We start from the raw sequence: 22,767 nt of genomic DNA, 5'->3' as shown, positions 1-22,767 counted from the left end.
TAAAGGTGCTAATAACATGTCTGAAACCAGGGTCATACTGGGCTTCTTCTAAAAACAATAGACGAGTGTAACCTGAGACAAAGCATTTCCTCATTACTCTATGTTGACCCTGTCTCACACACGCACGCACGCACACACACACACACACACACACCGTATTGACCCTGGCGTGTAACTCAATATAGCTCGGTCAGTGAAACTGTGTTAAAGACAGATGTTCTCTTAGATATCGTCATGGCAACTGAAGAGAATTTAAAATAAAATAAACGTATGCAAGCCCGTCTGGTCGAGCTGGTCAAAGGTTGGAACAAATATAATCACATATTTTTTTCATAACAAGAGATAAGAGAGTGGAGAGAGACCACAACAAACATGGCTAGAGAATGTGGAGAAAATCACATTATAATCAATCAGAACTGATTTTCATTAAACAAAACAAGATGCCAACATGTTGAACAAACCACATGTTGTGTGTGTTTTGGTGGAATATAAAACTTTGACACAGAAAATGGAACGTGTGACTGTTTACTACCAAAATAACTAGTACATGAGAACGCATTGGTTCCACACAAGTGAATGGGGTAACACTTTAATTTTCATAGGCCATCTACAGACTATCAGTAACATTTCAACTAACCCTAACACTCGCTCTAACCTTAACCCTACGTAGAGAAGTTGGGGTTAGTTGAAATGTTACCGGTCGGCGTTTTGAGTTCATTCCATGGATCCTTTAGCTATTTCATTTAGAATTTTAAGACTCCTTGAAGTATCAAAAGAAAACATGTAAAAAATATATATTTGATGAAAAATTTAATTTGGCCTTTAATGCTATTGGCCTATAGAAACACATTGAACAACAGATAGTCCTTACTGCTATTAGCCAATAGAAACACATTGAATAACAGATAGTCCTTACTGCTATTAGCCAATAGAAACACATTGAATAACAGATAGTCCTTACTGCTATTAGCCAATAGAAACACATTGAATAACAGATAGTCCTTACTGCTATTAGCCAATAGAAACATATTGAAAACAGATTCACTACATGGAACAACAGATAGTTTCCCAAAACATTCCTAAGGAAGTTTGTTCTGAAGTGTCTGTCCGATATCTGAGTAATATCAGAAAGATCAGGGAGCATTTTAAATATTTCACATGTATTTAAAGGCTTGTTTTTGGCACTGTCTTCCTATATACAGTGCATTTGGAAAGTATTCAGACCCCTTGACTTTTTCCACATTTTGTTATTCTAAAATTGCTTAAATAGTATTTTTTTTCTCATCAATCTACACGCAATACCTGATAATGACAAAGCAAAAACAGGTTTGTAGAAATGTTTCAAAATGTATAAAAAAAATGGAAATATGGCATTTACATAAGTATTCAGACCCTTTACTCAGTACTTTTCTGAGGCAGATTTGGCAGCAATTACAGCCTCAAGTCTTCTTGGGTTTGACGCTACAAGCTTGGCACACTTGTATTTGGGGAGTTTTTATTTTTAATATGTTTGCAAAAATTCTAAAAACCTGTTTTCGCTTTGTCATTATGGGGTATTGTGTGTAGATTGATGAGAATTTTTATTTATTTAATTGACTTTAGAATAAGGCTGTAACTTAACAAAATATGGAAGAAGTCAAGGGGTCTGAATACTTCCGAAGTCATTTTACTTCCATTCATTTTTAAAAAACTGGTACAGGGGGACCTTCAGATGACTCTTGTGAGGAAAACAACCGACATGTACATGTTTGTGAGAGTCTCATCTTTCCATAGAGGCGTCATAATAGTTTGTAAGCCGAATCGTTCTGACGCTACAGACGATTTTGTGAGTCTACTCCATCTTTATAGAGATCTTCCCTGGTGCGATTCTCAGATGGTGAACTTTAGAGACATGACCTATGGCTGGAAAGACTTGCTCAGTAAAGGTGTGTGTGAATGTGTGCAGGTGTGTGTTATTATCAGGGTCAGAGAATGACAGCTGTCCTCTGTCCCTGTCCAGCAGCACTCTGATCCTCTGGGGTTTCGGTCTCAATGTGATGGGAATACCTGGCCCTGATGGGGAACTTGCTCCATATTTACCTCCACTATAACACACAATCCACATTTCAGGCTTCATGTTTCCCTTCCTCTGGGCAGAGTCTTGTATGACACCCACGGACCAGACTGTACTGTCCCCAACCTCAACGTCCCAGCTGTGTGTCCCTGAGTTAAAGCCCTCAGAGCCCAGGACCAATGCATTGTAATCAAACCTCTCTGGGTTGTCAGGAAGCTGTTGACTCGCACAGAATCTTAGACTGGTCAGATCCTCAGATAGGATGAAATATCGGTAAGCTGTGTTTGGGTCCAGAATCACAGGAGCTGAACAGACAGAACTAGAGATTAGAACTGGTTGTGATATCAGGACTAGAACTGGTCGTGACATCGGGACTAGAACTGGTCGTGATATCAGGACTAGAACTTGTCGTGATATCAGGACTAGAACTTGTCGTGATATCAGGACTAGAACTTGTCGTGATATCAGGACTAGAACTTGTCGTGATATCAGGACTAGAACTTGTCGTGATATCAGGACTAGAACTGGTCGTGATATCAGGACTACAACTGGTCGTGATATCAGGACTAGAACTTGTCGTGATATCAGGACTAGAACTTGTCGTGATATCAGGACTAGAACTGGTCGTGATATCAGGACTAGAACTTGTCGTGATATCAGGACTAGAACTTGTCGTGACATCAGGACTAGAACTGGTCGTGACATCAGGACTAGAACTGGTCGTGATATCAGGACTAGAACTTGTTGTGACATCAGGACTAGAACTGGTCGTGATATCAGGACTAGAACTTGTCGTGATATCAGGACTAGAACTTGTTGTGATATCAGGACTAGAACTGGTCGTGATATCAGGACTAGAACTGGTCGTGATATCAGGACTAGAACGGGTCGTGATATCAGGACTAGAACTTGTCGTGACATCAGGACTAGAACTTGTCGTGACATCAGGACTAGAACTGGTCGTGACATCAGGACTAGAACTTGTCGTGATATCAGGACTAGAACTGGTCGTGATATCAGGACTAGAACTTGTCGTGACATCAGGACTAGAACTGGTCGTGATATCAGGAGTAGAACTGGTCGTGATATCAGGACTAGAACTTGTCGTGATATCAGGACTAGAACTTGTCGTGATATCAGGACTAGAACTGGTCGTGATATCAGGACTAGAACTTGTTGTGATATCAGGACTAGAACTGGTCGTGATATCAGGACTAGAATTGGTCGTGATATCAGGACTAGAACTTGTCGTGATATCAGGACTAGAACTTGTCGTGATATCAGGAGTAGAACTTGTCGTGATATCAGGACCAGTTGTAGTCCTGATATCACGAAAAGTTCTACTCCTGATATCAGGAGTAGAATTTGTCGTGATATCAGGAGTAGAACTTGTCGTGATATCAGGAGTAGAACTTGTCGTGATATCAGGACTAGAACTTGTCGTGATATCAGGAGTAGAACTGGTCGTGATATCAGGACTAGAACTTGTCGTGATATCAGGACTAGAACTTGTCGTGATATCAGGACTAGAACTTGTCGTGATATCAGGACTAGAACTGGTCGTGATATCAGGACTAGAACTTGTTGTGATATCAGGACTAGAACTGGTCGTGATATCAGGACTAGAATTGGTCGTGATATCAGGACTAGAACTTGTCGTGATATCAGGACTAGAACTTGTCGTGATATCAGGAGTAGAACTTGTCGTGATATCAGGAGTAGAACTGGTCGTGATATCAGGACTAGAACTTGTCGTGATATCAGAACGAGAACTTGTCTTGATATCAGGACTAGAACTTGTCGTGATATCAGGACTAGAACTTGTCGTGATATCAGGACTAGAACTTGTCGTGATATCAGGACTAGAACTTGTCGTGATATCAGGACTAGAACTGGTCGTGATATCAGGACTAGAACTGGTCGTGATATCAGGACTAGAACTGGTCGTGATATCAGGACTAGAACTTGTCGTGATATCAGGACTAGAACTTGTCGTGATATCAGGACTAGAACTGGTCGTGATATCAGGACTATAACTTGTTGTGATATCAGGACTAGAACTGGTCGTGATATCAGGACTAGAATTGGTCGTGATATCAGGACTAGAACTTGTCGTGACATCAGGACTAGAACTTGTCGTGATATCAGGACTAGAACTGGTCGTGATATCAGGATTAGAACTGGTCGTGATATCAGGACTAGAACTGGTCGTGATATCAGGACTAGAACTTGTCGTGATATCAGGACTAGAACTGGTCGTGATATCAGGACTGACACCAGGACAGAGGGAACTTGTAAGTAGTTGATACACTTTATTGATTAAAATGTGTTTCATGTTTTTGTACACTATTACATACAAGAAAGTGTTTTACTATAATATATTTTTGACAGAATATCATGTTTTCCTCCTGTTTGTCTGAATGCATTAGTGTTTTACTGTTTAAAAATATCATAAATTAAGGAAATTGTTCATCGTAGGTAAATAAAATTATACTTACTATATTTCACAATTCCCTGCATCTTTTCCCAGACTCTGAATTGTAGGTTGCCTAGGTGTTTGGCCACATCTATCAGCGCTCCTGAGACCAGCTGTGGATCCGGCAGTGTGAAATGGGCTCTGAAAGAACATTAAGGAGTCAGTGTTGCTGTGGAGTTGGATTCAGAACCACAGAGTCAAGTCAGTGTTACTGTGGAGTTGGATTCAGAACCACAGAGTCAAATCAGTGCTGCTGTGGAGTTGGGTTCAGAACCACAGAGTCAAGTCAGTGTTACTGTGGAGTTGGATTCAGAACCACAGAGTCAAGTCAGTGTTACTGTGGAGTTGGATTCAGAACCACAGAGTCAAGTCAGTGTTACTGTGGAGTTGGATTCAGAACCACAGAGTCAAGTCAGTGTTACTGTGGAGTTGGATTCAGAACCACAGAGACAAGAGAGAGACAGGAGGCAGATCACTTACCTTTTCATTGTGGCCTTGTAGTTCTGCAGGGGGACAAAATAGGAAATGAATAATGAATATAAAATATAAAATCAAATCAGTCACAATAATATACTTACTGTTCAGATATTAGTCCTTACCACCGGCAATGAGATGTCCTCAGCTCTCATCTCCTCCTCTATGGCTCTGATTGTATCTGAAAGTGATGATATCTGTCTGTTCATCTCTTTAATCCTTTCCTTCATCATCTGACTCTTCTGCTCCTCTTCTTCCCTCAGTGTCGCTATACTGGCCTCCTCCTCCTCTCGTAGAAACTGGTGAAGTTTCTGAAACTCTTCCTTAATCTGCCTCTCTGTGTCCTGGGACTGGCTCTGGAGACAGTGAGAGGACTAGATGATGATAGCCTACATCACTGTAGTTTCTCCTTGTATTTTCATATTATATTGTAATATTACACAAGCCTGAACTCTTAGGAAAAAAATGCATATGTGTAATATGTTTCTTTATTATTTGTTTTACCGGACAAAACATCCACAACATCACCCTGCCCAGACCCACCTGCTCACAGCCTCATCTCCAGACCAACGACATCAAATCAAACTTTATTTGTCACATGCGCCGAATACAACAAGTGTAGACTTTACCGTGAAATGCTGAATACATCAGGTGTAGACCTCAACGTGAAATGCTTACTTACAAGCCCTTAACCAAAAGTGCAGTTCAAGAAGAGTTAAGAAAATATTTACCAAGTAGACCAAAATAAAAAGTAACACATTAAGAATAACAATAACGAGGCTATATACAGGGGGCACCGGTACCGAGTCAGTGTGCGGGGTACAGGCTAGTTGAGGTTATCTGTACATGTAGGTGGGGGAGTAGTGACTATGCATAGGTAACAAACAACAGCGAGTACTGTAGCAGCAGTGTACAAAAGGAGGAGGGGGGTCAATGTAAATTGCCTTTTGGTCCTGGACTTGGCGCTCCGGTACCGCTTTCCGTGCGGTAGCAGAGAAAACAGTCTATAACTTGTGTGACTGGAGTCTCTGACAATTTTATTGGCTTTCCTCTGACACCGCCTATTATATAGGTCCTGGATGGCAGGAAGCTTGGCCCCAGTGATGTACTGGGCCATTCGCACCACCCTCTGTAGTGCCTTACGGTCAGATGCCGAGCAATTGTCATAACAGGCGGTGATGCAACCGGTCAGGATGCTCTTGATGGTGCAGCTGTAGAAAGTTTTGAGGATCTGGGGACCCATGCCAAATCTTTTCAGTCTCCTGAGGGGGAAAAGGTTTTGTCGTGCCCTCTTCACAACTGTCTTAGTGTGTTTAGACCTTGATAGATCCTTAGTGATGTGGACACCAAGGAACTTGGAGCTCTCAACCCGCTCCACTACAGCCCTGTTGATGTTAATGGAGGCCTGTTCGGCCCACCTTTTCCTGTAGTCCACGATCAGCTCCTTTATCTTGCTCACATTGAGGGAGAGGTTCTTGTTCTGGCACCACACTGCCAGGGCTCTGACCTCCTCCCTATAGGCTGTCTCATCGTTGTCTGTGATCAGGCCTACCACTGTTGTGTCGTCAGCAAACTTAATGATGGTGTTGGAGTCGTGTTTGGCCACGCAGTCGTGGGTGAACAGGGAATACAGGAGGGGACTAAGTACACACCCCTGAGGAGCCCCAGTGTTGAGGATCAGTGTGGCAGATGTGTTGTTGCCTACTCTTACCACCTGGGGGCGGCCCGTCAGGAAGTCCAGGATCCAGTTGCAGAGGGAGGTGTTTAGTCCCAGAGTCCTTAGCCTAGTGATGAGCTTTGAGGGCACTATGGTGTTGAACTCTGAGCTGTAGTCAGTGAATAGCATTCTCACATAGGTGTTCCTTTTCTCCAGGTGAGAAAGGGCAGTGTGGAGTGCAATAGAGATTGCATCATCTGTGGATCTGTTGGGGCGGTATAAGAATTGGAGTGGGTCTAGGGTATCCGGGAAGAAGCTGTTGATGTGAGCCATGACCAGCCTTTCAAAGCACTTCATGGCTACCGACGTGAGTGCCCGGGGCAGTAATCATTTAGTCAGGTTTCCTCCGCTTCCTTGGGCACAGGGACTATGGTGGTCTGCTTGAAACATGTAGGTATTACAGACTCGGTCAGGGAGAGGTTGAAAATGTCAGTGAAGACACTTTCCAGTTGGTCCACGCATGCTTTGAGTACACGTCCTTATAATACATCTGGCCCCCCGGCTTTGTGAATGTTGACCTGTTTAAAGGTTTTGTTCACATCGGCTACCGAGCGTTATTACACAGTCATCCAGAACAGCTGGTGCTCTCTTGCATGCTTCAGTGTTGCTTGCCTCGAAGCGAGCATAAAAGGCATTTAGCTCGTCTGGTAGGCTCGCGTCACTGGGCAGCTCCCGTCTGGGTTTCCCTTTGTTGTTTTCAAGCCCTGCCACATCCAACGAGTGTCAGAGCTGGTGTAGTAGGATTCAATCTTAATCCTGTGTTGACGCTTTGCTTGTTTTATGGTTTGTCTGAGGGCATAGCACGTCTTCTTATAAGCTTCCGGATTAGTCTCCCGCTCCTTGAAAGTGGCAGCTCTAGCCTTTAGCTCGATGCGGATGTTGCCTGTAATCCATGGCTTCTGGTTGGGATATGTACGTACAGTTACTGTGGGGACAACATCATTGATTCACTTATTGATGAAGCCGATGACTGAGGTGGTGTATTCCTCAATGCCATTGGATGAATCCCGGAACATATTCCAGTCTGTGCTAGCAAAACAGTCCTGCAGTGTAGCATCCGCATCATCTGACCACTTCCATGTTGAGCGAGTCCCTGGTACTTCCTGCTTTAGTTTTTGCTTGTAAGCAGGGATCAGGAGGATAGAATTATGGTCAGATTTGCCAAATGGAGGGTGAGGGAGAGCTTTGTATGCATCTCTGTGTGTGGAGTAAAGGTGTTCTAGGATTTTTTCCCCCTCTACATGCTGGTAGAAATGTGGTAAAACTGATTTAAGTTTGCCTGCATTAAATTCCCTGGCCACTAGGAGCGTCGCTTCTGGGTGAGCATTGTCTTCTTTGCTTATGGCCTTATAAAGTTGGTTGAGAGTGGTCTTAGTGCCAGCTTCGCTTTGTGGTGGTAAATAGACGGCTACGAATAATACAGATGAGAACTCTCTTGGTAGATAGTGTGGTCGACAACTTATCATAAGGTACTCTACCTCAGGCGAGCAATACCTCGAGACTTCTTTAATATTAGACATTGCGCACCAGCTGTTATTGACAAAAAGACACACCCCTACCCCTCGTCTTACCAGACTTAGCTTCTCTGTTCTGCCAGTGCATTGAAAATCCCTCCAGCTCTTTATTATCCGTGTCGTTGTTCAGCCACGACTCGGTGAAACATAAGACGTTACAGTTTTTAATGTCCCCTTGGTAGGATCATCTTAATTGTAGTTCATCAATTTTATTTTCGAATGATTGCACGTTAGCAATGAGAACGGAAGGCAGTGGGAGTTTACTCGCTCTTCTCCGGATTCTCAGAAGGATCACCGATCTGCCGCCTCTTTTCCGGCGTCTTTTCTTCACGCTAAAGGCGTGGATCTGGGCCTGTTCCAGTGAAAGCAGGATATCCTTCTTGTCGAACTCGTGAAAGGAAAAAGTTTCTTCCAGTCCGCGGTGAGTAATCTCTTTTCTGATGTCCAGAAGTTCTTTTCGGTCATAAGAGACAGTAGCAGCAACATCATGTACACAATAAGTAAAAAAAAAAATAAGTTACACAAAACGCAAAAAAAATTACAAAATAGCACAATTGGCTGGGAGAATGTAAAACGTCAGACATGTTCTTCGGCGCCATCTTAATCCAGACAAATCAGACAACACCTCCACAACATCACCCTGCCCAGACCCACCTGCTCACACCCCCATCTCCAGCGCCCGCATCACCCTGCCCAGACCCACCTGCTCACACCCCCATCTCCAACGCCCGCATCACCCTGCCCAGACCCACCTGCTCACACCCCCATCTCCAACGCCCCATCCCTTTCTGCCACATGGCCTTAAACTGTACCATTTTGTTTCTCTCCGTCGCACTTTCAACCTTTAGATAATAAAGTGTTTGACCTTTCCATTGTGTTAGTGATGGAGGATTGGTTGATTTCCAGTTTTTAAATATATGTTTCTTCAAGATGATTGATGAGAAAAGTATCGTCCAACCCATCAGGTTTCTCACTGCACCCTCATATGCCATGTCTTGAAATATGCAGACAGACGGACTCAAAACTCCGCACATAACTTTTGGAATTTATAGCTTTCCTAGAAGGCATGGATAATTGAGTCATTGTTAGTTTTACACTTAATAGACTCTTAAGGATTTAACTTTTATTTCAGTATTCAGTATGGAGTCAATTGAGGGGACTAAGTTTCATGAAGCCGTTAGAAGCCTGTTGCTGACTGAGAAGAGGTACAGTATAAAATATTTTGCCTATAATAAATGATGTATAACAAGTCTTTGTGATTGAATAGCCGAGTTAATAATTACATTACTTTTAACACACGGTCTATGTTTTGCTCAGTCTGGCAGTAACCCAGACCTATAAGAGGATCTCTTTAGGCTGCTGATGACAACAACTGCATGTAAATTGTTGTTCTACATCATAATAATTCTATGTCTGATAGCATTTTGTCCTCATTTGGCAGATTAACTCATGTTTATTGGTGCAGATTAACTCATGTTTATTGGTGCAGATTAACTCATGTTTATTGGTGCAGATTAACTCATGTTTATTGGTGCAGATTAACTCATGCTTATTGGTGCAGATTAACTCATGTTTATTGGTGCAGATTAACTCATGTTTATTGGTGCAGATTAACTCATGTTTATTGGTGCAGATTGACTCATGCTTATTGGTGCAGATTAACTCATGTTTATTGGTGCAGATTAACTCATGTTTATTGGTGCAGATTAACTCATGTTTATTGGTGCAGATTAACTCATGTTTATTGATGCAGATTAACTCATGTTTATTGGGGCAGATTAACTCATGTTTATTGGGGCAGATTAACTCATGTTTATTGATGCAGATTAACTCATGTTTATTGGTGCAGATTAACTCATGTTTATTGGGGCAGATTAACTCATGTTTATTGATGCAGATTAACTCATGTTTATTGGTGCAGATTAACTCATGTTTATTGGGGCAGATTAACTCATGTTTATTGGTGCATATTAACTCATGCATATTGGTGCAGATTAACTCATGTTTATTGGTGCAGATTAACTCATGTTTATTGATGCAGATTAACTCATGTTTATTGGTGAAGATTAACTCATGTTTATTGGTGCAGATTAACTCATATTTATTGATGCAGATTAACTCATGTTTGTTGGTGCAGATTAACTAATGTTTATTGGTGCAGATTAACTCATGTTTATTGGTGCAGATTAACTCATGTTTATTGGTGCAGATTAACTCATGTTTATTGGTGCAGATTAACTCATGCTTATTGCTGCAGATTAACTCATGTTTATTGGTGCAGATTAACTCATGTTTATTGGTGCAGATTAACTCATGCATATTGATGCAGATTAATTCATGTTTATTGGTGCAGATTAATTCATGTTTATTGCTGCAGATTAATTCATGTTTATTGATGCAGATTAATTCATGTTTATTGGTGCAGATTAACTCATGTTTATTGGTGCAGATTAACTCATGTTTATTGGTGCAGATTAACTCATGTTTATTGGTGCAGATTAACTCATGTTTATTGGTGCAGATTAACTCATGTTTATTGGTGCAGATTAACTCATGTTTATTGGTGCAGATTAACTCATGCATATTGATGCAGATTTATTCATGTTTATTGGTGCAGTGTAACGGCAGATTTCCTCCTCTTCGTCTGAAGAGGAGGTGTAGGGATCGGACCAAGACGCAGAGTGGAAAGTGTCCATAATTTATTATAAAATAAACTGAACACTACAATGAAACAAATTAACAAATTGAATCCAACCGAAAACAGTCCCGTGTGGCACGAATACTAACACGAAAGACAAACACCCACAAACACACACGTGAACCCCGGCTGCCTAAGTATGATTCTCAATCAGGGACAACGATTGACAGCTGCCTCTGATTGAGAATCATACCAGGCCAAACGCACAAAACCCCAACATAGAAAACAACACATAGACAACCCACCCAACTCACGCCCTGACCATACTAAATAAATACAAAACAAGAGAAAACAGGTCAGGAACGTGACGTGCAGATTAACTCATGCATATTGATGCAGATTAACTCATGCATATTGGTGCAGATTAACTCATGTTTATTGGTGCAGATTAACTCATGTTTATTGCTGCAGATTAACTCATGTTTATTGGTGCAGATTAACTCATGTTTATTGGTGCAGATTAACTCATGTTTATTGGGGCAGATTAACTCATGTTTATTGGTGCAGATTAACTCATGTTTATTGGTGCAGATTAACTCATGTTTATTGGTGCAGATTAACTCATGTTTATTGGTGCAGATTAACTCATGTTTATTGATGCAGATTAACTCATGTTTATTGCTGCAGATTAACTCATGTTTATTGATGCAGATTAACTCATGTTTATTGATGCAGATTAACTCATGTTTATTGGTGCAGATTAACTCATGCTTATTGGTGCAGATTAACTCATGTTTATTGGTGCAGATTAACTCATGTTTATTGGTGCAGATTAACTCATGTTTATTGGTGCAGATTAACTCATGTTTATTGGTGCAGATTAACTCATGTTTATTGGTGCAGATTAACTCATGTTTATTGGTGCAGATTAACTCATGTTTATTGGTGCAGATTAACTCATGTTCATTGGTGCAGATTAACTCATGTTTATTGGTGCAGATTAACTCATGTTTATTGGTGCAGATTAACTCATGTTTATTGGTGCAGATTAACTCATGTTTATTGGTGCAGATTAACTCATGTTTATTGGTGCAGATTAACTCATGTTTATTGGTGCAGATTAACTCATGCATATTGATGCAGATTTATTCATGTTTATTGGTGCAGTGTAACGGCAGATTTCCTCCTCTTCGTCTGAAGAGGAGGTGTAGGGATCGGACCAAGACGCAGAGTGGAAAGTGTCCATAATTTATTATAAAATAAACTGAACACTACAATGAAACAAATTAACAAATTGAATCCAACCGAAAACAGTCCCGTGTGGCACGAATACTAACACGAAAGACAAACACCCACAAACACACACGTGAACCCCGGCTGCCTAAGTATGATTCTCAATCAGGGACAACGATTGACAGCTGCCTCTGATTGAGAATCATACCAGGCCAAACGCACAAAACCCCAACATAGAAAACAACACATAGACAACCCACCCAACTCACGCCCTGACCATACTAAATAAATACAAAACAAGAGAAAACAGGTCAGGAACGTGACGTGCAGATTAACTCATGCATATTGATGCAGATTAACTCATGCATATTGGTGCAGATTAACTCATGTTTATTGGTGCAGATTAACTCATGTTTATTGCTGCAGATTAACTCATGTTTATTGGTGCAGATTAACTCATGTTTATTGGTGCAGATTAACTCATGTTTATTGGTGCAGATTAACTCATGTTTATTGGTGCAGATTAACTCATGTTTATTGGTGCAGATTAACTCATGTTTATTGGTGCAGATTAACTCATGTTTATTGGTGCAGATTAACTCATGTTTATTGATGCAGATTAACTCATGTTTATTGCTGCAGATTAACTCATGTTTATTGATGCAGATTAACTCATGTTTATTGATGCAGATTAACTCATGTTTATTGGTGCAGATTAACTCATGCTTATTGGTGCAGATTAACTCATGTTTATTGGTGCAGATTAACTCATGTTTATTGGTGCAGATTAACTCATGTTTATTGGTGCAGATTAACTCATGTTTATTGGTGCAGATTAACTCATGTTTATTGGTGCAGATTAACTCATGTTTATTGGTGCAGATTAACTCATGTTTATTGGTGCAGATTAACTCATGTTCATTGGTGCAGATTAACTCATGTTTATTGGTGCAGATTAACTCATGCTTATTGGTGCAGATTAACTCATGTTTATTGGGGCAGATTAACTCATGTTTATTGGGGCAGATTAACTCATGTTTATTGATGCAGATTAACTCATGTTTATTGGTGCAGATTAACTCATGTTTATTGGGGCAGATTAACTCATGTTTATTGATGCAGATTAACTCATGTTTATTGGTGCAGATTAACTCATGTTTATTGGGGCAGATTAACTCATGCTTATTGGTGCAGATTAACTCATGCATATTGGTGCAGATTAACTCATGTTTATTGGTGCAGATTAACTCATGTTTATTGGTGCAGATTAACTCATGCTTATTGGTGCAGATTAACTCATGTTTATTGGTGCAGATTAACTCATGTTTATTGGTGCAGATTAACTCATGTTTATTGGTGCAGATTAACTCATGTTTATTGGTGCAGATTAACTCATGTTTATTGGGGCAGATTAACTCATGTTTATTGATGCAGATTAACTCATGTTTATTGGTGCAGATTAACTCATGTTTATTGGGGCAGATTAACTCATGTTTATTGGTGCAGATTAACTCATGCATATTGGTGCAGATTAACTCATGTTTATTGGTGCAGATTAACTCATGTTTATTGGTGCAGATTAACTCATGCTTATTGGTGCAAATTAACTCGTGTTTATTGGTGCAGATTAACTCATGTTTATTGGTGCAGATTAACTCATGTTTATTGGTGCAGATTAACTCATGTTTATTGGGGCAGATTAACTCATGTTTATTGATGCAGATTAACTCATGTTTATTGGTGCAGATTAACTCATGTTTATTGGGGCAGATTAACTCATGTTTATTGATGCAGATTAACTCATGTTTATTGGTGCAGATTAACTCATGTTTATTGGTGCAGATTAACTCATGTTTATTGATGCAGATTAACTCATGTTTATTGGTGAAGATTAACTCATGTTTATTGGTGCAGATTAACTCATGTTTATTGGTGCAGATTAACTCATGCTTATTGGTGCAGATTAACTCATGTTTATTGGTGCAGATTAACTCATGTTTATTGGTGCAGATTAACTCATGTTTATTGGTGCAGATTAACTCATGTTTATTGGTGCAGATTAACTCATGTTTATTGGTGCAGATTAACTCATGTTTATTGATGCAGATTAACTCATGTTTATTGGTGCAGATTAACTCATGTTTATTGGTGCAGATTAACTCATGTTTATTGGTGCAGATTAACTCATGTTTATTGGTGCAGATTAACTCATGCATATTGATGCAGATTTATTCATGTTTATTGGTGCAGTGTAACGGCAGATTTCCTCCTCTTCGTCTGAAGAGGAGGTGTAGGGATCGGACCAAGACGCAGAGTGGAAAGTGTCCATAATTTATTATAAAATAAACTGAACACTACAATGAAACAAATTAACAAATTGAATCCAACCGAAAACAGTCCCGTGTGGCACGAATACTAACACGAAAGACAAACACCCACAAACACACACGTGAACCCCGGCTGCCTAAGTATGATTCTCAATCAGGGACAACGATTGACAGCTGCCTCTGATTGAGAATCATACCAGGCCAAACGCACAAAACCCCAACATAGAAAACAACACATAGACAACCCACCCAACTCACGCCCTGACCATACTAAATAAATACAAAACAAGAGAAAACAGGTCAGGAACGTGACGTGCAGATTAACTCATGCATATTGATGCAGATTAACTCATGCATATTGGTGCAGATTAACTCATGTTTATTGGTGCAGATTAACTCATGTTTATTGCTGCAGATTAACTCATGTTTATTGGTGCAGATTAACTCATGTTTATTGGTGCAGATTAACTCATGTTTATTGGGGCAGATTAACTCATGTTTATTGGTGCAGATTAACTCATGTTTATTGGTGCAGATTAACTCATGTTTATTGGTGCAGATTAACTCATGTTTATTGGTGCAGATTAACTCATGTTTATTGATGCAGATTAACTCATGTTTATTGCTGCAGATTAACTCATGTTTATTGATGCAGATTAACTCATGTTTATTGATGCAGATTAACTCATGTTTATTGGTGCAGATTAACTCATGCTTATTGGTGCAGATTAACTCATGTTTATTGGTGCAGATTAACTCATGTTTATTGGTGCAGATTAACTCATGTTTATTGGTGCAGATTAACTCATGTTTATTGGTGCAGATTAACTCATGTTTATTGGTGCAGATTAACTCATGTTTATTGGTGCAGATTAACTCATGTTTATTGGTGCAGATTAACTCATGTTCATTGGTGCAGATTAACTCATGTTTATTGGTGCAGATTAACTCATGTTTATTGGTGCAGATTAACTCATGTTTATTGGTGCAGATTAACTCATGTTTATTGGTGCAGATTAACTCATGTTTATTGGTGCAGATTAACTCATGTTTATTGGTGCAGATTAACTCATGCATATTGATGCAGATTTATTCATGTTTATTGGTGCAGTGTAACGGCAGATTTCCTCCTCTTCGTCTGAAGAGGAGGTGTAGGGATCGGACCAAGACGCAGAGTGGAAAGTGTCCATAATTTATTATAAAATAAACTGAACACTACAATGAAACAAATTAACAAATTGAATCCAACCGAAAACAGTCCCGTGTGGCACGAATACTAACACGAAAGACAAACACCCACAAACACACACGTGAACCCCGGCTGCCTAAGTATGATTCTCAATCAGGGACAACGATTGACAGCTGCCTCTGATTGAGAATCATACCAGGCCAAACGCACAAAACCCCAACATAGAAAACAACACATAGACAACCCACCCAACTCACGCCCTGACCATACTAAATAAATACAAAACAAGAGAAAACAGGTCAGGAACGTGACATGCAGATTAACTCATGCATATTGATGCAGATTAACTCATGTTTATTGGTGCAGATTAACTCATGTTTATTGATGCAGATTAACTCATGTTTATTGATGCAGATTAACTCATGTTTATTGCTGCAGATTAACTCATGTTTATTGGTGCAGATTAACTCATGTTTATTGGGGCAGATTAACTCATGTTTATTGGTGCAGATTAACTCATGTTTATTGGTGCAGATTAACTCATGTTTATTGGTGCAGATTAACTCATGTTTATTGGTGCAGATTAACTCATGTTTATTGATGCAGATTAACTCATGTTTATTGCTGCAGATTAACTCATGTTTATTGCTGCAGATTAACTCATGTTTATTGATGCAGATTAACTCATGTTTATTGGTGCAGATTAACTCATGCTTATTGGTGCAGATTAACTCATGTTTATTGGTGCAGATTAACTCATGTTTATTGGTGCAGATTAACTCATGTTTATTGGTGCAGATTAACTCATGTTTATTGGTGCAGATTAACTCATGTTTATTGGTGCAGATTAACTCATGTTTATTGGTGCAGATTAACTCATGTTTATTGGTGCAGATTAACTCATGTTTATTGGTGCAGATTAACTCATGTTTATTGGTGCAGATTAACTCATGTTTATTGGTGCAGATTAACTCATGTTTATTGGTGCAGATTAACTCATGTTTATTGGTGCAGATTAACTCATGTTTATTGGTGCAGATTAACTCATGTTTATTGGTGCAGATTAACTCATGTTTATTTGGCAGATTAACTCATGTTTATTGGTGCAGATTAACTCATGTTTATTGGTGCAGATTAACTCATGTTTATTGGTGCAGATTAACTCATGTTTATTGGTGCAGATTAACTGATGTTTGTTGGTGCAGATTAACTCATGTTTATTGGTGCAGATTAACTCATGTTTATTGCTGCAGATTAACGCATGTTTTTGCTCCTTTTGTCTTCCCCTCCGGAACCAGTCAGGCAACAACCCATACTGTACTGGCTACAGGTAGCCCAGTGTCTAACGATTTGGACCTGTGGCCAGTTCAAATCCCAGGCTGGGCGCTGGAAAAAATGGGCAGAATTGATTTGACAGCTGGAGGGCAGCTGGGTTCACATCCTCAATACATTCCCCTACTGTTGGGCACTTGAGCAAGGCCCTTAACCCCACAACATGCTCTCTATTCAGGGGCTCTACAATGTAGCTTGAACCTGTGCTCGTCTCAACTGTATGTGTGAGGGGGTGAGAACGCTTTTATTGTTCCTTATGGACTGTGTTGTGTTGTGTTGTGTTGTAAAGAGGTCAGCCAGAGTTGAAATAAAGAGATGCCTCCCTGGCCACCCGTGCATATAATGAAAATAAATTCTAAAAAACTACGCTGGTATTCTTTTGTCCATTATTTCGTTGTTTATTAAATTATATTCTTAGCTAAAAATAGGACTATTTATTAGTAGTAGCGATAACTCATAAATGGCACCATGCAGTGTTCTATATGGAACCATTTTGGTTCAGTGAAGAAGAACCTCTAGAACCTTCAAAACTCAACTCTGGACCTCGAAGCCAGTTCAACTGCATTTAAAAAAAAAAGATTTCTCCCATCTAATCAGGAACGGGTTAAGATCTGGGACAACAGGTGTGTGCAATTAATTATCAGGTAGAAGAGAGAACCAGCAGGCTCTGGACCTCGTTAGGGGTAAGAGTTGAATACCCCTGCTCTAGGGTTCTGATCAAAGAACCCTATAAAAGGGTTCTAATATAGAATGTTGAGGGGTTCCACACATGACGCAAACAATATAACCTTTTTTTTGTTCTATAAGGAATCTTGGGTACCAGTCTGTATCTGCTATCATTCCACTCCTTGACATTTCTTGACATGCCAAACAAAGCCCAGATTGTAATGTTTGCATAAGGAGTGGAATGTAAGCCCTCTGAACATTACAACTCATTCTTACCTTAATATGCCAAGCTGTTTGATTACAGGTGAGTTTAACTTTATTAAAGACTTCCAGCTTCTCCTGTAAAGGCTTCAGGGCTGTCTGGAGTTCCACCTACAATGAAACATTGACACTTTACTATGGACAGAGTCTCTGTGTTCTAGTGTTACGATGGACAGAGTCTCTGTGTTCTAGTGTTACTATGGACAGAGTCTCTGTGTTCTAGTGTTACTATGGACAGAGTCTCTGTGTTCTAGTGTTACTATGGACAGAGTCTCTGTGTTCTAGTGTTACTATGGACAGAGTCTCTGTGTTCTAGTGTTACGCTTTATTGTCAATAATCATATCACAATCATTACAGGAATAAGCAATAATTTTTTTAGGCATTGTCAACACACACGCACACACACACCATTTTAGACAGCTGAAAATACACAAGAACATATGGATACCTTATGATCCTGTACAGCCTCATCTAGTGGTTTGTGGTTATGTTGTCTTGTATCCTGCCACACCAAACAGACAGGCTGTTTATCCTCCAGCTCCAGTGTTTCTCCATTCAGACTGCAGAGCACAGAGCTTATCTTGCTTGTTGATTTCTGACTCTCTACATGTGACTGTGAGAAGGCCTCACACAGGCTCTTTAGAGAAAGGTTAGGAGGATACCAATCTTTGGAACATTTTCTCCTGCAGACTGGACATTCCCGAGATTCCCTTTGTTTCCAGGTTTCCTGCAGACAGGTTTTACATAAGCTGTGGCCACACAACAGGAGAACGGGATCCTTGAAGACGTCACGGCACACAGGACAGGAGAGATCCCCCTCTTGGAAAGATGAACCAGAAGCCATTTTGTAATGAAATCAGTCACTTCCCTCTAATAGCCTCTGAAGGAAGCAGACATTGACTTCAGTGTTGTTTAAATCTTAGTGTTGATGATTTTGTCCTGCTCTTCAGTAGATGCTGTGAGTCTTGATGTCGTAGTGAGTTAGTTGAAGTGAGTTAGAGTCCTTTATAGTGTATAGTGGCCACGCCTATCTGGGGCTTTACCCTTCTGAACTTTTGACTCTCTGCAGTACAGGTGGCTTAGGGGTGAGGCTCAGGAGTGTGTGTGTGTGTGTGTGTGTGTGTGTGTGTGTGTGTGTGTGTGTGTGTGTGTGTGTGTGTGTGTGTGTGTGTGTAACCTGTATGCAATCTAAGTGTCACATGATATCAGTATATATACACACCTGTTCTGAAAGGCCCCAGAGTCTGCAACACCACTAAGCAAGCAGCACCATGAAGACCAAGGAGCTCTCCAAACAGGTCAGGGACAAAGTTGTGGAGAAGTACAGATCAGGGTTGGGTTATAAAAAAATATCTGAAACATTGAACGTCAAACGGAGCACCATTAAATCCATTATTAAAAAATGGAAAGAATATGGCACCACAGCAAACCTGCCAAGAGAGGGCCGCCCACCAAAACTCACAGACCAGGCAAGGAGAGCATTAATCAGAGAGGCAACAAAGAGACCAAAGATAACCCTGAAGGAGCTGCAAAGCTCCACAGTGGAGATTGGAGTATCGGTTCATAGGACCACTTTAAGCCGTACACTCCACAGAGCTGGCTTTACGGAAGAATAGCCAGAAAAAAATCCATTGCTTAAATAAAAAAAATGTGTTTTGGTGTTCTCCAAAAGGCATGTGGGAGACTCCCCAAACATATGGAAGAAGGTACTCTGGTCAGATGTGACCAAAATTGAGCTTTTTGGCCATCAAGGAAAACGCTATGTCTGGCGCAAACCCAACACCTCTCATCACCCCGAGCTCACCATCCATGATTTTTATCGGCAGGGACTGGGAAACTGGTCAGAATTGAAGGGAATGATGAATGGTGCTAAATACAGGGAAATTATTGAGGGAAACCTGTTTCAGTCTTCTAGAGATTTGAGACTGGGATGGAGGTTCACCTTTCAGCAGGAAAATGACCCTAAGCATACTGCTATAGCAACAATTGCGTGGTTTAAGGGGAAACATTTAAATGTCTTAGTCAAAGCCCAGACCTCAATCCAACTGAGAATCTGTGGTATGACATAAAGATTTCTGTACAGCAGTGGAACCCATCCAACTTGAAGGAGCTGGAGCAGTTTTGCCTTGAAGAATGGGCAGAAATCCCAGTGGCTAGATGTGCCAAGCTTATAGAGACATACCCCAAGAGACTTGCAGCTGTAATTGCTGAAAAAGGTGGCACTACAAAGTATTGACTTTGGGGGGGTGAATAGTTATGCACGCTCAAGTTTTCAGTTTTTTTAGTCTAATTTCTTGTTTGTTTCACAATTAAACATATTGTGCATCTTCAAAGTGGTAGGCATGTTGTGTAAATCAAATGATTCACCCCCCCCAAAAAAATATATTTTAATTCCAGGTTGTAAGGCAACAAAATAGGAAAAATGCCAAGGGGGGTGAATACTTTCGCAAGCCACTGTAGTGCACTATGTAGGGAATAGGGTGGCATTTGGAACACTACCCCTACTGTGTCCCTGCCTGCTATGACAGGTATATACAGTATGCAACTCTAGGTAACACTTCAATCTCTGTCAATGCAATTTCTAATATAGTGAATGAAATCACTTTGACAAAGATGAATGACAGCAAATGAGTTACAATCTCTCTCTCTTTCTCTCTTTCTCTCTCTTTCTCAATTCAATTCAATACATTTTAAGGGCTTCATTGGCATGGGAAACATATGTTAACATTGCCAAAGCAAGTGAAGTAGATAATAAACAAAAGTTAAATAAACAAGATTAACAGTAAACATTACACTCACAGAAGTTCCAAAAGAATAAAAACATTTCAAATGTCATATTATGTGTCTATATACAGTGTTGTAACTATGTGAAAATAGTACAGAAGGGAAAATAAATAAACATAAACATGTTTTTTTCGTGATTATTGATCTATTAATTCATACATGTATAATTAGTAGGTTTTGTTATGTTTTAACATACCTTATTTATCTCTGTAGTTACAGTAGGGCAAAAAAATATTTAGTCAGCCACCAATTGTGCAAGTTCTCCCACTTAAAAAGATGAGAGAGGCCTGTAATTTTCATCATAGGTACACTTCAACTATGACAGACAAAATGAGAAAAGAAATCCAGAAAATCACATTGTAGGATTTTTAATGAATTTATTTGCAAATGATGGTGGAAAATAAGTATTTGTTTTTACCTGTAGGTGTTTTCTTTACTTTGGCAGTTACCTGTAGGTGTTACCTCAGTAATACTGTACCTATAACGAGGCACAGGACAGACATTAGATAGGTGTTACCTCAGTAATAGAGGCATCACTAGAGGCATCACTACAGACCCTGGTTCGATTATAGGCTGCATCACAACCAGCTGTGATTGAGAGTCCCATAAGGTGGCGCACACTTGGCCCAGCGTCGTCCTGGTTAGGGTTTGGCAGAGGTAAGCCGTCATTGTAAATAAGAATTTGTTCTTAACTGACTTGACTAGTTTAAATAAAGATCAAATAAATATCAGTAGCTAGTTAGCTGTAAAATCTCCTAAACAAACTGCACTATCAATTTAGGAGTCTACAATCTCACTGTTATACCTGCAGATCGATATGCCACAGGGTGGAGGAGTCTAACATTCGCAAAGGCATATATAGTTTTGAGGAGATGTTAAAGATTGAACATGCTATGTCAATGAGCCCCGTCGTGCATTCTGGGTGATTCTGGGAAAAGGAGCGTCAGTGACAAAATCTATGACTCATAGCATACATATCGGTGAATCGTTGCGACATATGAAATACGAGTGAGAGTGTAATCAATGTGTAATAACTACGTACAAAATTAATGAACGTGTTAAATTATTATGTGACGTGGAGTCATATTCAGGTCCCGACTGGTAAAGAAGCTTATTTGACCCGTCAAATAGTGTTATTTGACGCTAACTTTTTGACACGCAAAAGACCCAAACGGCGTTCCATACCTTCAAGGGTTGAATGGGATTCTATTGGGCGCTAGCTCAAAACCCCAAATTAGTGCGAATTTCGTCAACAAGAAGTACAAACATTAACACAACTTTTCCAAGATGTGAGATAATTAACTTACTATCTGTAGTGTCATGTAGCTTTGGAATTGTGACATGAGGTAATTTCGAGGGAAACAGGCACGTTTCTCGACATATACACTTCACTTTTTTAGAAGGGATTGCGTGACGCAGCATGACAATGTGAACGCGATTGGTCGACAGTCTTCTGGTTGAGTTGTAAACGTTACTTCATTCATGGGGTTCCTTTCTCCTTTCTATAATAGCTCTGGCAACCGCACCGGGCATTTCACCCTGGACTAGAGGCAGACAAATAGGAAAACCCTCTTGTTAAATTACACATTTCTCGAGCTAGGAATATGGCAAAAAATATGATTAAATGTATCATTCGAGTGAAGACATCTTTTTGAATGTTAAATGACGAGACAGAGGTATTGATGCGAGTAACCAGTCTTATTCAGTACATTGCAATTATATCCGGGTATCTCGAGCACACCGGTAAAAAAAACACTGGAGTTGCAGTAATTAACATTTACCAACAGATGGCATCACCCCCACCCCCCCCTCCCTCTTCAATCCATTTTGCTCTTGACCTTACAAAGGCACCCTTTGCCAGATCCGTGTAAAGCTGTTCTAATTCTAGTTGTAAAGACTTGAACACAGACTCCTCTTCTTCAGATAGATTATCTTTCTTTAGAAAACTGTCAAGCTTGCTCATCATCTCCTTTTCTCTAAGGTTCTTTAATTACATCAGCTCGTTGGCCCGTTTAATGGCTACCACTGACTTGATATTTGAAAAATTCCCTGACCCAAGTCTTTTCTTGCAAAAAATATCTTTAGCTAATGATTTGATGTTT

General features: G+C 40.1%; 1 protein-coding gene across 1 annotated transcript; it reads right to left on the bottom strand.

Moving 5' to 3' along the window:
- Nucleotides 1-575: 575 nt before the first annotated feature.
- LOC139550110 (E3 ubiquitin-protein ligase TRIM35-like) lies at nucleotides 576-22,407 on the bottom strand. The gene is made up of 6 exons (XM_071360744.1): nucleotides 18,330-22,407; nucleotides 17,896-17,991; nucleotides 5,129-5,359; nucleotides 5,010-5,032; nucleotides 4,552-4,670; nucleotides 576-2,358 (listed from the first exon to the last, which is right to left on the bottom strand). The coding sequence occupies exons 1-6, from the start codon at nucleotides 18,723-18,725 to the stop codon at nucleotides 1,832-1,834; spliced, it is 1,392 nt and encodes a 463-aa protein (XP_071216845.1). The 5' UTR covers nucleotides 18,726-22,407; the 3' UTR covers nucleotides 576-1,831.
- Nucleotides 22,408-22,767: the final 360 nt, after the last annotated feature.

The sequence above is a fragment of the Salvelinus alpinus genome, chromosome 23 (assembly GCF_045679555.1).
Source record: "Salvelinus alpinus chromosome 23, SLU_Salpinus.1, whole genome shotgun sequence".
Lineage (NCBI taxonomy): Eukaryota > Metazoa > Chordata > Actinopteri > Salmoniformes > Salmonidae > Salvelinus > Salvelinus alpinus.
The sequence above is the reverse complement of the archived record's forward strand: the minus strand, read 5'-3'. Positions and strand labels throughout refer to the sequence as shown.

Bases quoted from the DNA above. Each gene is read 5' to 3' on its own strand.
- LOC139550110 (XM_071360744.1), bottom strand. From the start codon at position 18,725: ATGGCTTCTGGTTCATCTTTCCAAGAGGGGGATCTCTCCTGTCCTGTG. The intron at 5,360-17,895 runs GTAAGAATGAGT...CACTGTCTCCAG, and splicing joins AAACAGCTTGGCATATTAAG to AGCCAGTCCCAGGACACAGA. The intron at 5,033-5,128 runs GTAAGGACTAAT...GTCCCCCTGCAG, and splicing joins AGGACATCTCATTGCCGGTG to AACTACAAGGCCACAATGAA.